Source organism: Syzygium oleosum, unplaced genomic scaffold, assembly GCF_021117445.2.
Source record: "Syzygium oleosum isolate NSW1041296 unplaced genomic scaffold, Sole_v2.1 Sole_v2.12, whole genome shotgun sequence".
Lineage (NCBI taxonomy): Eukaryota > Viridiplantae > Streptophyta > Magnoliopsida > Myrtales > Myrtaceae > Syzygium > Syzygium oleosum.
Window position 1 is genome coordinate 7,766,472 of NW_026607496.1, and position 16,424 is coordinate 7,782,895.

Consider the following 16,424-nt stretch of genomic DNA (forward strand, 5'->3'; position numbering starts at 1 on the left):
ACGCGAATGCCGGACGATTCTTTGATTTCTTCTTTGGTTTTCCGAGGCGGTGATCGTTCGTTGGAATGGCTCTTCGCGTGTGTGTACAGGTCGTGCACGAGGAATTCTGGAAACGAAGCGGTCAGCCTCTTTGCGCAGACGCGGGCGCGTGGTGTGGTTTTATGGGCGTTTTCAGTTCGGGTCTTGCGCCTTTGGTTTCGCGCCAAGGTGTCCATTTTACTAAATTGCCCCCGGTCAAGTGAGATAGAACGGGGGTGGGGGGGGGGGGGGGGGGGGGTCTGTGTGTCTTTTCCTTTTTGGCCATCCGGTCGCTATATTTTCTTTGGAGAGTTTCAATTTTGTTAGAAGGGAAACTCGTTTTTCCATGAAAACCATTAGTTTTTCATTATCCAAATATCGAAAAGTCAAAAAATAATTTCTCAAAAACTAAGAGGTGAGCAAGGCGGACCGGGAACAGCCCGGACCGGACCGAACCAGCTGATTGGGTCCAGTTCCTAGGAGTGCCGGTTCGGTTCCCGGTTCTTAAAAGTGGAACCGGTGTCCGGACGATCTAGTTCCCGATTCCAAAAGGCAACCGTACCGACAAAATATATATAAGTATATATTTGCTTCGCTCCCATTAGTGCTTAATAAATATCTCACCCTCTTTCTTTTTATTCATATTTTCCTTTTATTCCATCTCTTGTTGACCGACATTTCCCGTTATCTTCCAAAGAGAATATCCTTCTCTATATGTTCTTTTCGTCACGACCAGATTCCCTTGCCAATTTGTTGCCAAAATACAATGGAGACTATCTCCTTTACTTCCCTTTTCAATCACTGCCACATCTGTTGCCCCTTTTTACATAGTCTAGGGGAATTAATTCCTTCGATTATGCTAGCCAAAATTTGTCGGAGAAAAGCATTGAAGATTTCTCTGATTGATTGGTTGGACCTCTTTTTTCTTGCCAGAGAAAAGCCGAAATCTCTCGCCCTTTTTCTTTCTTAATTCCATCTTAATGTTAAATAACTTACCAGTTTCCGGTCCCAGGATCAATCGGACCAGACCGAGAACCGATCACCCCTACAAAAAATCGTTTTCCTTAAAACAAACGAACCCTTAAATTGACATATCAGTTTGGTAATGTAGTTGATGCGCTATTTTCATCAACCTCTCCTTGTGCTTGTCCACGAATTTTCCTAGATTGTCTAGAACTGCACCCCACAAGGGAAGAAAATCTCAAGAGGGGACCCTCCAATGTTTAATTAGTCAAGAGCGCTTTTTTTATTGTTCGGTGCGGCGGGCGGCCGTGGGGGTGCAGCCGGAGGTGAGAGGCAGTGGCGGGGAGGTGACCAACGAGGGGTGGCGTTGGCCGGCCAGCGGCAAGCGGTGGGAGGCGAGGGCGAGAGATGAGAAAAGTTTTTATTTTTATTTTTATTTTTGTTCCAAAAATAGAAAAGTAGAAAAATTTTACTTCTCATTTCTGTTTCAAACCTATTTCAGAACTAAAAATTTGTTCCAAAAATAAAAAAATGAAATTGCATTACCAAACGGAGTTTTGTTCCAAATCTGTTCCCAGGAACAAAAAAATAGAAAAACAGAATGGTTATCATTTACGCCCTAAATCTCTCGCCTTCTTTCTTTTTATTCATATTTTCCTTTTATTCCTCCCTTGTTGACCGACCTTTCCCATTATTTTCCAAAGACAATATCCCTCTCCGTATGCTCTTTCCCTCACGACCAGATTCCTTTGCCAATTTGTTGCCAAAATAAAATGGAGACAATCATTTGCTCCCCTTTTCGATCTACCACATTTGTTGCCCCTTTTAACGTAGTCTGGAGGAATTAATTCCTTCGATTAGGCTGGCCAAAATTTGCCAAAGAAAAGCATGAAATATTTCTCTGATTGATTAGTTGGACCTCTTTCTTTTTGCCGGAGAAAAGCCAAAATCTCTCGCCCTTTTTCTTTTTATTTCATCTTCATGTTAAATAACTGACCGTTTCCCGGTCCCAGGACCCGACCAGAAACCGATCATCCCTACCAAAAACAGTTTTCCTTAAAACAAATGAACCTTTATATTAACATATCAGTTTGGTAATGTAATTGATGTGCTTTTTTCGTCGACCTCTCCCTGCGCTTGTTCATGAATTTTCCTAGATTGTCTAGAAGTGCACCCCATAAGTGAAGAAAACCTCAAAAGGGGACCCTCCAATGTTTAAATCAGTCATGAGGAACAATAAAGAAAGCGATAGCAAGCTTGAGTAATGAGAAAGAGAATCTTCTTAGATAAGAGATGCAAGAGAGGCGGAACGGATTAGGCAATCATCCTTATTTACTTGAACAAAAGCCCTTAGACGACCTACTCATGGTTGATCCTCTCCAGGGTCCGGTCACGCCTCGCCTAGATGGGTCGAACTCTCTCTTGGATCCAAACTTTGCTCTTTGGGTTGTGCGGGGCACTGCCTGAGTCTCTCTCTCCCTTCAAGCTCGCCTTCACTGGGGCCCCCTCATGGCCCGAGCCCAATAAAATGGGCTCGAGATTTTAACCTACATCAGAAGTTTAGGCATAATTCCCTAAAAAACCCCAAACTTTAGGTTCAGTCCAAAATCTGTCATGAACTTTTTTTTCTAAAAAAAACCCCTCAACTTTAAATCCTGTTCCAAAATCTACGCCGAACTTTTTTTTTTTTGTCTAAGTTAAATCACTAATTTTTATTCTAGTCCCCAATCTTCCCCCATTAGCCCTCTGTCCAAAAACCACCGTTAGTCATCCCTAATTTTCATACCTTAGAATGGTTTTATTTTGGAAATAATTTTCCATGTGACATTGATGATGTAGATTTATTATCGATTTGAAATGCCATGTTAAGTTGGGACTAGACTACGAGAGTACATTTGAGAATAGATTGAAAGTTTGTGATATATGTACAAAACAAAAATCAGGGTAGATTTGGGACTAAACCTAAAATTTGGTGTTTTTTTCAAGACAAAAAAAAGTTCGGGGCAAATTTGGGATTGGACATAAAGTTTGAGGTTTTTTTCGAGAAAAAAAAAGTTCCGAGCAAAAATTGGGACTAGACCTAAAGTGTGGGGTTTTTCAAAGAATTAGGCCCACAGGTATACAAGAGATCTTGACTCATTCATAGAATACATGGCACCTATGATGTTGACTTCTTGCATCGTGAACATTCGATAAGCTCCTAAAGAAGGAAGTTGAGAAAATATGTGGCTCTATTTAATAATCTGATCGTACTTATATTTAGGTTTCCTAAAGAGAGGAAGTTGAGAAAATCGGTTAAGTCTCATGGTAAAATTTAGATAAGCTTACAAATCTGAGGGGATGTACATGTATGGTTTGACTCCTAAATACAACTTTTGGCTCATCTATATGATAAATGAAGCATGCCATAAACTCATGACGGTATAAAGAAACTAACTCCTGAACCCAATAGACACGACAAGATTACTTCATCGCAATTTCGGGGTACTCTGTCAGCCAAACATATAAACAAATTAGACCCATCAAAGTCAACACATCAAATCATATAATGCAATGGCGTATACATATAATCCTGGGCCTATGTACATGGCAGATTAAACTGTCGACAAATGATTAAATGGAATCCGACGTATATTCTAAGTTGATCAGGGAATAAGCACCGATTTGAAATGATTCTGTAGATCTCTATCTTGCACAAATGCTCCATCTGTTGCACAGTTGCATGCATTACTAAAGATGTCCGACTGCTTGCGCGCTGTTAAGCTCATCTCCATTACTAACGAATTCCAAAAACGTAAGCAATAACTTCAGACGATGTCCCACTTTCCCCAAATCTTGTCATGAGTTGCTCCCGCTTAGAAGTGGGTACTAACTATGTCCAAATATGAGACTCAAACATATCAAGTTGGTCCAAAATGAATCTCTGCTAAAGCATCAAAGTGTGTAAGAAGCATATTCCAGATTGTCCTAAACTTGCAAATGAATAAATAAATACTTCATGAAAGGAAATATGGATCTTTGAACTTTATAGACAAGAGTGTAAAGATTGTATAGACTTCAATAGGAACAATAGTACAATACTACGAACCCTATTTGTAGAAGAACAAATCAACTATCGAGCTCTAGATTACATTTCCCGCTCCAACAGATGCATTAGAACATTAGGAAGCAAAGTGTTGCCAAGAATTGTCTACTTCTCATGATTGGACACGACAGCTTGAGCCACCGACAACGTGAATCAGCTCTTTTACAACGTGTTTTTAAACTAACCTGCTATACGGTTTGAATAGGATCAACAGTTGTGATTGATGAAAAACTGCCAATTTCACAGTTTCAATAGGATCAGCATTTGTAACCCAGAAGCTTCCCTGCATAATTCAGTAACCTACTACAGTGTCAACTGTCAAGGGACAATGCGGCCATTCTCGATACAATGGTGGGCTCTTCGCCCCAGCGAAAAAGACTCATTATCCAGGTGAGAAGCAGGAGAAGTGGAAGAATTGGAGTCAGATGGCTTCGGAGGAGACTTCTGGCCGGTGCTCTCGTTGGTGAAAAATAGCAAAAATATACACAGGCTACGAACTAACTTTCGATGTCCGGTAATGGGACTCTCCAATAATTCCATGCATTATAATCTTCCTGGAACCACATAGATTTCTATTAGAAGCGAAGAAAACCTCAAAAGCACTAATAGCTCCACGCACATGACGCAGAGAGAGAGAGAGAGAGAGAGAGAGAGAGAGAGGTATTTTACCTGCTCAACTAATGAGGTTGGGGGGAACATGTCATTGACCAGGGTATGTAAGGATGTGTATGACTTGACATCGATGCGATGACTAATGGCCACCTCACCCTGCCAAGGCACGGTAACTTATCGAGTGAGAATGCAGCATGAGCAGTCAAAGTTAGGGGGATCAGGAGGATGGTTACCTTGGGGTTGATGATGAAAATTTTTCCCTTCGGGATCCCAATCTTCCTGTAACTCAATTCATCAGTATCTCTGTTCCCGAAACCCGCATAAAATGGGTTGTGATCAGAAGGGAAAAGTGCTTTTATATCCTGCAAAGCAAGAACTTTCCACTCGTAAAGCAAATTATGCTGGGAAATGAAATTCTATAGCATAGAGTAATTATTTCTTTCAAGTAAGAGGTTGATTTGATGTTAAAAAAAAAAAAAGAGGTTGATTTGATATTTACCTCCAAACATGCAATCTTGAATTCATGTGGCGCTCTTCTAATAACTGCAAACAGTTCGGAGAATGGCAAGGATCACGGAGTCATTTGTTTTGAAAAGATGTGGATAGCATAATAGCAAAGATCCAAAAGTAGAATGCAATGACAAAAGTAAATGTTATCTGGATATCATGAACATGAATGTATCACCAGGTAAAATTTACTGAAGGCAACCAGAGAATTTCAAACATAAACATCACCTTCTCGATATAATGATGGAAATAATCCATCAGGTGATATAACAACAGGTCCATTCGGTAAAGCTTTTCCATCCTACAAATAAACCAGGTACAAGGTGGAATCAACTCATCATGAATCCTAGGAAATAGAGCAAAACCAGTCTAAATTTCATAATTCTGTATGTTGAAAGACAGACATCTTAACGGCTAAAGGAATGTCAAGATATAGTGGACTTTAAAAGACAGAAATAGGTCGCAAAAGAAATGACCTTCTTGATGTGCTCTAGAAACCAGGCCCAAGAAACTAGGTCAACACAAATAGAGCTAACATACTCTCGTGAGAAAAGATGTGCAACGCTAACCCTGTAATCATTTTTGTAGTAAACTACTAAGGCTGTACCAGACTCCCAAATAACCTGCTCTCTTGCTTTTCCCAAAACAGGAGCACAGGACCAACAAACAAAGGAAAATGAATCAGGTTAATGTTTTACCTGTTTAAGATTAAGCAGGAAACTTCGGGTTAGATAAGCCTGAACAATTGCCCTGGCACTCAAAAAGAGTAGCTGATACCCATTCTCCTGCCACAGAGACAAATCTCAAATCATTAGAGATATTATTAAAGGAAAAACACCATGTTTCACAAGTATTAATGGAACGTTGGATGTTGCAATATGATCAAATCTTAATGCACAAAACTTATCCAACATTGCAGCCAAGTGGATTATCCAACCTGAACAGCCCCATTTACTGTGATAAGCTACCCAAAGAAGTGGTCCATTCTAGCAAAGCTCGACCACTTTTTGGTGGTATGACTTTTTCGAGAATACCAAAGTAAGTGGTTGACATACTTATAATTCTTTTTGAACCCTGTCTAGCGAAGAATCTTCAGAGTTCCTTCATATACATTCTCCAAAAGAGCATTGACTCCCCCCTATTCTTTCCTAACACAAGATCTGACTTCAGGGTACTATTTCATGAGGGTATGCCTTACAACATACTGAACGTTAGAAGATTTCAGTGAGTGTCATAATGTTAAGAAATCGTAGACTCATATCCTAACAATTTAAGTTTGAGAAAAACAATCGTCTAACATCAGATTAGAGCATACGCCAAGTTCGTGAATGTGGACACCCGGATTTTTATGATTCTGCCTATAGTCTTCTTATTGGGTCCTGCCTCCAATTGCTTGTTTGATTTAGTTATGTCCATGTCCTTTGTTTCACATGTAATATTCAACTTATACACAAGGAGCATTTAGATAAATCCTTTATATAAGGAAAAAGTGGACCACTCTAAGCTTTATGTACGAACTGCAACCAAGAATCGAGTTCTCGATCTTTTAACTAGTGCAGTCAAGTTTCTAATATTTACTAAAAGCTGCAGTCAAATCCTAAACACGTCAATTAGTGCAATCAGTCCTATAGCCAATTTTCGAGTGCCGCACTGGCGATTCTGGTACAATTTAACGAAAGAACTTGATTGCGCTTTCTCAAAAAAGATTCCAAAAAAGTATCCCACATTGCTTATTTATAGGATTTCAATGGGCCTTATAATTATGTAGATTTAAACTATGGGATTGGACCTTCTAACGTAGTATCATAACCAAGTTCCGTCCCATCCTTATGTGCTGTGTATGAGGCTCCCTGCTCGTCAATTCCATGTCGTTCTCAGTCCGATTTGCACGTGAGAGGGAGTGTTAAAGTTTCTCAATTTGCTTGTGTATGAGGTTTCAATAGGCCTTACATTCATGCAGTCCCCTTCCACTTATTAATTCAAACTTTTGGATTACACTTTCTAACATATTGCACCAATTAAAACATTTAGGACTCAATATAAAAGATTTAGGATTTCAAATGAATTTTCATTGTAAATATACATTGTGGTCTCGTGTCCTAATACTTCGATTTTTGGGAATGGGAAACATGGTTGTAAATGCATTACTTAAATTTAAAACCTTAATACAATATCAATTACTATAACTAAAATGACCAAAAAGGCCATGAAAACATGAAGGGCCATGCCCTCCACTTCAGATGTTATTAGACAATAAAAGAATAGCTTCTTGGAAAGACAGACGAATAACATATGAGCATACCTTAATTGCAGAGAATAGTCTGGCCACTCCAGATTGTGTCCAATCTCTTCCGACTAAAGGCATGAATTGACCAAGAACATCAGACCTATGAAAGGAAACTCGTAAGTCTGTCTAAAATGTAACTGATATAAACTTGAAGTCAAACAATCAGCAATGACAATATTACAGTCAATCTTTGACAACAGCTCCAAGAAGCAAATGAGCATGTCCTTCTTATTGCATTGTTTGATCAAACCAGTCTTTACTCCAAGTATACGAGAATTCCTTTTCTAAAAGGGGAAATAAGGGATCTTTAAATAAATCATCAGATTATATAATAGGAGCGCCAAAGTTAAGTATAAGGAAGAAGGCATGTCTGTTGTGCACATAATATGTAATACCTAACTTACTATGTAGCCTGAACCAAAAAACCCTAACTATGTACATCTTGATGATGGAAGGAAAATTTGACAGGAAACAAGTGCAACCAAGAGACATAAGAATGACCCGTCTCATTAGAAAAACAATTTTGTAATAAAGTTACAAGAACATAACCCGGGATGAAAATAAATGGCAGTGCCCAGTAAAAATTCAAAGAGGAGCATAAATATCAACACCGAATAACAAGAGGCAGTAGAGCTACTTCAATATTCTAGCTTGTATAAAGGACTTACTTGGTAATTGTCCCATCAACATCAGAGATCACAATTTTTGCGTTCCACTTCCACAAGTAGATATGAGCATCAACCTACAAACAATAGATAGATCACCAATCGGAGAAGAAATCTACCATGAAATTAGCGGACAGAATCCAAATGCTGTGTCTTATGCATACCTGTTGTTTCCCAAGAACCCTGGTAGAGAAACCAAATGTAATCTTATTTTGACCTTCTTCTAGATTCAGAGATGCTATCTGTTCACTAGTTGGAACATTTGTCCTTAAAAGTTGCTTGTGGGGAGCTTTGACATCCTGATTTGCTACAGAAGTTGATTCTGTGGCCACATTTTGGGAAGCAGGTTCGGAGTCGAGGAATGTTTCCTCATTTGAGGAATTACTGTTTTCATGCTGCAATGTTTTGACTCTTCTGAATGGAATAGGCCAGAGTCTCCATCCACGTCCAGAGGAAGTAGGAGTAAGTACAGAATCTTCATCGACGGGCTTCACTGCCTCTTCTGGTTCTACAGGAATTGTGTCATTCAATTCCACAGGTATGTCCAGACCAAATGTAGCTACCCCTAGAACAATAGGAGCAGCTTTTTCCCACAACAGATATCTGTCTTTGTATCTCACTACCAGATTTTCATTCTTCACAATTGATGTCATCGAAGTAAGAAATTCCTCTGCATATATGCGGTGTGCATTGAATGCTTTAGCAGCTGCATCCAAACCCATTCCAGCACGGATTTCATTTCGACAGAGTGATATCTCAAGTTCTGCAAAAGTAAAAACGAAAATGAGCAACATTTTAAGGATCAAACAAGAAACAATAAATTTATGATGGTGATCTGTTAAAGACACCTAACTGTTGAGTAATTCACCATCAGCTGAACTCTCTGACCCTTCACCCAAGTCCTCTGCTGGAGATTCCACAATCTCAAGTTTACTGCAACCATCTACTAGTTGAGGACCCTCTGGACTATTTCCCATAGTTTCAACTACCACTGATGCACTGCATTTTTCGACCTCAATTTCTTGAAGACAGAGAGAACTGTCAGCCATACTGACAGAACCCATAATATCTTTGTGTGATGTCTCATTGCTGACCGGTCCAACATCAAATATTAATTCTGTGGGTGCCCCAGTAGTCAAAGAGGGAGATGGAGATACGTCGTCATTGTTTTGGGCCTCAATATTCTGGTCATCTTCTGTTTCAGCAACTGCCGGAAGACTCTGAGAGACTTTCTCTAGCAAATTATCTGCCTCTGCTGAGGAACTAGTAATGTCAGGCTCCAAACTCTGATTTGCCAATTCTGATAGCTCTAAACAGCTTTTAAAAACATCTTCCTGCTTTATTCTTGTATATGCATCTTCTAAATCACTTAGAGTGTCTCCTTCATGATTTTTGGCATTTTGGGGCTCTTTATCCCCAGAAGCATGTTTGCCTTCTCCATCATAAACTTCAAGATAACGGCCAGAAGCACTATCAGTCTTATTTATAACGCGGACAACTTCAATAGTTGATGTGCTCATATTCCCAATGTAGTTAGAAGCCCAAGCATTTTCGCCTGAACCAAACTCCTCGCTGCCATCCACAAAGTCAGTGCCTTCACCGGGGCCGAGATGAAACTGAGGCGTATCAAGTTCGACATCACCAGTATCCTGTTCAGATGCTGAGAGAGGTGCTGTCAGTACATGACCATCCACACTGAATAAAACCACTTCTGAATTTGCACATTGAGACTCTGCGAAATTGTCACCATCCAAACTTCCGTATCGGTTAGACCCATATTCTGATAGGTCGACCGAACCATCCTGGGAAGATTGTTCATCTTGGAAATCATAAAATTTCCCCCCATCAGATTCTGACCGATCAAGTCGTCCTGGGGAGTCAAATTCATCTCGCAACTGAATAGTGCCAGAATCAGAGACGCTGTGCCCAATTCTGCAAATTCCAACCACACTTTTGCTCCTGTCATCAAAATTCCTGTCATAATTCGATGCAATGTCCACATTACCGGATTCCTTACCAAACCCATTGCTACTACTTTCTTTACTCGAATCGACCTCCCTCACAAAATAAGCTTCACCAGAATTATCAAGGAGCATATGAAAGTTGGCTTCGACACCATTAACACCTATTCGAACAATCTTTTCAGCCCCTTTTAGGACTCCCTGAAATTTACCAAACCTAACGTACCAAGGGGTGCTTCTAAAACTACCATCTTGCTGCTGAACAACAATGATATCAACAGCACCACCAAAAGGATGGAATGGGGTGGCAACAGAATAGACGCCTTGTGAAATGAGGCTACCAACTTTTCCCACAACATTCATTTGGTCACTCCGCAGCTAACGTCGCCAAATACCTGGGGCTTACTATACAGGCTATATCCTCGGTTCCTGTTACGATTTCTTCAAGCAAGCAATCCTGTTACGACTTCTCCAAGCAAACAATCCCTCTTAAATATCATAAATCACTTCGATGAATACACAGCAGATACAAAGAAGATTCCGGGCTAACTGCCTCCGGCTAAAAGCCTGTTCCTTGAGTCCACCTGCAAGCAAATGGCAAATAGAGGAACAAATACAAGTCACACAACAGCATCAAAAGGTAAAAACCCAATGATCAACTACTAATCAGAATCTAAACCAATCTACTCATGGATATGAAATATTTTTTTTGGCTGCTCAAGCGCTCATCTTGAAAGATAGAACCCCCAAAGCCCGATTCAATCAGCCCTCAAGACCAGACATAAATGTCCCGACCCAAGAATCCTCACCCGACAATGCCCAGCAGCCAAACGAAACATCAAACGGCATAACATCTACCCGAGAACGAAAGGGCGCGCGGCATAAATGAACGGCTCCGACCCACGAAACATTGCCAAGAATCGGAGCCGTGAGCGCCAAACAAGTCAATCAAAAGCTGCCACCGAACAAACAAAATCAGCGAAGGCAAGGCACAAGAATCAGGACCCATGAGCACTCACCCAACAAAAAATTCCCCCAAGATCCGACGACAACTAGCGCCTCGAACAACAAGCGAGCGCAAGGGAAAACTCGCAGCTGGAAACCAAGTCAAATTTCAAGAACCTCCCCTACATCCAAAAGAGGAAGAACAGAAAAATTCGTCGATTGCGAATTCAAAGGATTTTATCGATGCGGGTGAGAGTTCTCTTGTTCATTCAGTCATTGAACTTTCTCGGAGGCTTCGTGGTACAAGGGAGGCGGACTTGGTTGGATAAACAGGAGAATTCGAGGACGAAGAAGGCAGAGATCGCCATGGCCACGAGGCATTAAATAGGTAAGCCTGGACTGGTGGAGTTTGTGCGCAGTTTGGCGTTCCGGAGGGGTATATTCGAGAGTGGGAAAATAGCACAAATAGTCCTGAAATTTAGTTAAATATATAATATACGGTCCATAAACTTTTAATTTATTCAATATGATTCATAAACTTTAACTCAATATGTAACGATTCTCGAACTTTTATTTTGCTCAGTATAATCCCCGAACTTTTGATACATGTTCAATCTAGTCTCTGGATTATATGAAATTATTCAATAATATCCATAAACTTGAATTAATAGAAAGATGACATTTAATATTTTCATATAACCCAATGATTAAGTAAAACATGTACCAAAAATCTAAACATCACATTAAACAAATTAACAGTTCGATGACCATATTGCGCAATTACGCCAAAGTTCGGGGACCGTATTGAACAAATAAAAAGTTTGGAGATCGCATTGCACATTGGATCAAAGTTCAGGAGCTATTTGCGTAATTATCCCTTCGATTAGAGTGAAATCGGCGAGGAAGGGGGAAGATTAAGCAAGGGGTGGTTTGGTCATTGCGGAGGGCTTACGTGTTTCATGGATGCCTCCGTTTGAACCATCTGATGCACGTGAAGGTTGTTAATTCCATAATAGCGGCCATTGCCTTGGGAATTGGGGAATATGCCAAAGGTGCAACATTTGAGTCTCTTTCGATGGAGCCTTCCCGGTTGTTTCGGGGTTAAATTCCAAGCCTAACCTTGAGAGAGGTAGATGCTCGTGCGTGCGAAAACATGCCTTTGTTTCGTGAAAAGGCTTATGTTGAAAAATATTCGCTTCCCTTGAAAATCATTTTCCTTGAGAGTGATTGGTTTTTTATTTATTTGGCAACGTTTCCCCCCAGAAAGTGAAATTTGAAGTGTAAATTGAGTGGATGACAAAGGTTGACAGGGTTCATTTGTTAATTTTGAACGGGAAAGTAAATGGCGAGAAATTAAAAGTACGAATACTGGAACAGTTCTTGCCGGCAGTGTAAGTGATACTAGATACTGAAGATTATAGAAAATGAAGAATAATAAGCGTTCTTGTGATTGATTTTAGGCGAACCTTTACAATTCGTACAGTGTGGGTTTACATGGACCTCTATTGACGGTTATTTACAGACAATTATCAAAAAGTTATACACGCCTAAGTCTCAGGTATTATCAAACTCAATTATGAATCCATACATTTGAGAATTCACCTCTTTATATAGAGAAATTAAGACATAAGAACTAGAATCGTGCGTCCTTAGCAATCCTTAAGCGAGGCATCCAATTGAAGACTAGGGCTCACCACCTCATCCATGGCTCCCTCTCTTTCTCATCTGGATATCCAGCTTTTCCACTATCAACGAATCATATTATCTAAACTTGTTCAATGTCAATGTTTCTACTTCCAAAGCAAATTATCTACAAAGTTGTGTTGATATCTAAATTTTGATCCAAAACTTAGAAAGTCCCAATGGACACAACTTTTGGTCCAAACCTTGGGAAGTACCAATGGATGAAACTTTTGGTCCAAAACTTACGAAGTCCGAATGGACACAAATTTTGGTCCAAACCTTGCAAAGTACCAATGAACACAACTTTTGGTCGAAAACTTGTGAAGTCCAATTGGACACACATTTTGGTCCAAACCTTGTGAAGTCCGAATGGACACAAATTTTGGTCTAAGTCTTGCGAAGTACCAATGGACACAAATTTTGGTCTAAGCCTTGCGAAGTACCAATGGACACAACTTTTGATCGAAAACTTGCAAAGTACAAATGGACATAAATTTTGGTCAAACCTTGCCATGTCCCAATAGACAACTTTTGGTCCAAAATGTACGAAGTCCGAATGGACACAAATTTTGGTCCAAACCTGGCGATATCCGAATGGACACAAATTTGATCCAAACCTTAGGTAGTCCCAATGGACACAACTTTTGGTCCAAACCTTGTGAAGCACCAAAGGACTCAAACTACGTGTAATTAGCAAAACAAAATAAGCCAGTGCAGGCATCAGAAAAATAGATCAGTAACGAAATATGATCGTCTTTTTGATGCATGCATCGCACCAATCAAACAACTTCGGAATTTTATGAAATTTATATGAGTGTAAAGCTTTAAATGTTGGATATAACTTTCATAAAGAACATTTTTTCAAAATCTGAACACATAAAATTAGAAAAAGTTGAAGAATAGGTCAAATCACTCAATTAAGCTCACTGGCTCACTAGACTTAAAAAATATAGAACATATAAACATTCATTGATTCACCATTGATTCACCATTGATTCCTACGCATGATTTACTAAAAAATCATCAATCTAGCCTCCATTCAGCAACTCAACATCTTAATTTCAGATAATCACAATTGGCCTGCATAATCTTCTTACATGCAATTGGCCACACGAAGTTCATCCTAAGTTTTCAGGTACTAACCTTGTTTATGGACTCCTTGATGTACGATTGAGCTAATTGGCCACCATAATCACCTCAAGTTTTGAATCAATGAAATGGAAATCGATGTAAGAATTGATTATAGTAAACTCGATTGAACAATCACCAAAAAATCAATCAAGTAAAGAAGCTCGATGAAGCTTTGGTTAAGCTTTGGCGATGTCGTCATCATGGAAAAGTTGTGGAAGTTGATCTAAAGGCTCAGATCGCCAGGGGAAGTCGCCGGATGGCTGAGTAGCGGCTAGAACTTGTTGGACAGGATACCGGTGTGGAGATCGTCCTCTCGACCACGATGAAGATCACTGTTTTTGTGGCACTCCGGCAATCTTCAACTTGCAAGCCAACCACCACGAACTCAGGGACTCTCTGAGGTTGATGGTGCACGAGAGGATCATCGAAATACGGCTGACGACCGGCCGGCAAGGGTTAAAAGTGAACTGGCCAAGAGAGAGAGAATTCGGGAAAGAGAGAGAGTGAGAGCTAGAGAGAGAGTGCATTTTTTGTCAAAAATGGTTTTTTTGTCAAAGAAATATTTGATTCATTTCCATGGATATACAATAGAGATACACAGTCCAACTGCAAATCAAAACTATGAAACAAATTCCATATGAGAAGATGAATCATTAGAACAAGATTATGAGTCACACGTTTAAAGAGTAGATCTGGGACTTCTTCAAATCAAAATCAGCGGCCGACCACCGAACTCATCTTCAGTAATGAGCACACATCGAGATCTCCCATTCCAAATTGACCATAGGGCACCGGTGAAGATGACTCTCGAGGATGGGTCAGCTCGGGCAAATAAGTTCTCTAAAACCCACTTGTCGATTCTCGTTACTGTTGCTGGGGAAGTATCACAGTTTAGTCGAGGATTTGACCGGATGTGTTTTGTCCAGTCGCATAGGATGAGTAGGTGTTCAGGAGTTTCCGGGGCTAGATGGCAAACCGGGCAAAGCGGGTCATGAACCATTTTCCTTCTGAATAGGTTTTCCTTAGTTGATAATGCATTGTTGCTAGTACTCCAAAGGAAGAACTGTGTTGTTTTTTTAAAGAACCGAAGGAGAATTGACAGCAAAATCTGTATTTTGCAGCAAGACAGAATGTATTGGAAGGGAACTTCTATTTCTATTCAGAAAACTGAGATTGCTTAAATACATACTAAAGCTTTTCCACTAACTACACGTTGCCCACTAACTACACTTTGCCCACTAACTAACAACTTGCTTGGTCCACAAAACCAGCAACAAACTAACAGAGCAGTTAAAGAAAACATGCAGCTAAACACTCCTACAAAATAGGACTGACCAAGTAAAACCACAACTAATTAACCCCTAGATAATAAGACATCAGCAAACTGACTAAATAGAAAGTAGATAGTGCAGCCTTGATACAACAACACTCTCCTCCTGGATCAAGTGCTGCACACTCCTAGCTTTGCCCTGAGAAGTTCAAATCGACCAACATGAAATGACTTAGTGAATATATCCGCAATTTGGTTTTTCGAACTACAAGTACACCGCTTCACCTCTCCGCTTTCCGCACTTCTCTCAAGAAGTAATACTTGACCTTAAAATGCTTTGTTCTTTCATGAAATACTGGATTCTGTTAAATGGCCATAGTAGCTTGATTATCCACAAATACTGCTATGCCTTCTTCTTACTCCAAATGCAGATCATCCATCAACTTCTTTATCCATAATGCTTGATTCACAGTGCGTAAGAGCCGCAATGAACTCGCCTGCAGTTGATTGAGCCACTATTTCCCGCTTCTTTGAACACCAGGAAAAACATGCCGACCCAAATGTAAAGCAATACCCTGAAGTGCTTCTCATATCATCCACTGATCCTGCCCAGTCACTATCATAATACCCCTGCAACTTAAACTTCTGAATTTTGCAGAACTTATTTCCATATGAAAGAGTACCTTTCAAGTACCTCAACACCCTCTTTGCAGCTACCATATGCAACTCACTTGCACAATTAAGGAATCTAGACAAGACACTTACAGTAAACATGATGTCTGGCCTAGTTGTAGTGAGATACATAAGACAGCCAATCAAACTTCTATAAACTCTTTCATCTGCAGGTTCTGATCCGTCCTTCTTCTGAAGCTTTTCCTTCTGACCCGTTGGAGTACTCACACTCTTGCACTCCTCCACATTGAATCTCTTCAGGATCTCCTTCATGTACTTCTTCTGACAGATAAAAACTTCATTCTGAGTCTGCCTAACCTCCATCCCCAGAAAATACGACATCTCACCAAGATCAGTCATTTCAAACATCTTCATCATCTCTTGCTTAAATGCAGTAATTTGAGCACTATTACTCCCTGTCACCAGCATATCATCCACATAAAGAGACACCACCACTAAGTCAGATACTAACTTCTTGACATATAGAGTGGATTCACTGAGGCTTTTCTTGAAACCCAGGCCTAGTAAGTGCTCATCCATCTTACTGTACCATGCTCTTGGAGCTTGCCTCAAGCCATAGAGAGCCTTTCTTAGCAAATAAACTTTCTCCTCCTGGCCTGGTGCG

General features: G+C 40.1%; 2 protein-coding genes across 2 annotated transcripts; both read right to left on the reverse strand.

Annotated features, from left to right (window-relative positions):
• Positions 1-3,980: 3,980 nt before the first annotated feature.
• On the reverse strand, positions 3,981-11,444 carry LOC115672187 (phosphatidate phosphatase PAH1). The gene is made up of 11 exons (XM_030593963.2): positions 11,118-11,444; positions 8,991-10,682; positions 8,302-8,900; positions 8,141-8,214; positions 7,488-7,572; positions 5,884-5,970; positions 5,414-5,486; positions 5,178-5,221; positions 4,912-5,040; positions 4,736-4,834; positions 3,981-4,620 (listed from the first exon to the last, which is right to left on the reverse strand). The coding sequence occupies exons 2-11, from the start codon at positions 10,459-10,461 to the stop codon at positions 4,564-4,566; spliced, it is 2,718 nt and encodes a 905-aa protein (XP_030449823.1). The 5' UTR covers positions 10,462-10,682; positions 11,118-11,444; the 3' UTR covers positions 3,981-4,563.
• A 4,115-nt stretch (positions 11,445-15,559) lies between these two features.
• Positions 15,560-16,339, reverse strand: LOC115672243 (uncharacterized mitochondrial protein AtMg00810-like). Its single transcript, XM_030594014.2, has one exon. The coding sequence runs from the start codon at positions 16,337-16,339 to the stop codon at positions 15,560-15,562; it is 780 nt and encodes a 259-aa protein (XP_030449874.2).
• Positions 16,340-16,424: the final 85 nt, after the last annotated feature.

Coding starts and splice junctions, on each gene's coding strand:
- LOC115672243 (XM_030594014.2), bottom strand. CDS start 16,339: ATGGATGAGCACTTACTAGGCCTGGGTTTCAAGAAAAGCCTCAGTGAA.
- LOC115672187 (XM_030593963.2), bottom strand. CDS start 10,461: ATGAATGTTGTGGGAAAAGTTGGTAGCCTCATTTCACAAGGCGTCTAT. Junction 5,487..5,883: donor TCCTGCTTAATCTTAAACAG/GTAAAACATTAA, acceptor GTTTATTTGTAG/GATGGAAAAGCTTTACCGAA. Junction 5,222..5,413: donor TCCATCATTATATCGAGAAG/GTGATGTTTATG, acceptor AACTGTTTGCAG/TTATTAGAAGAGCGCCACAT.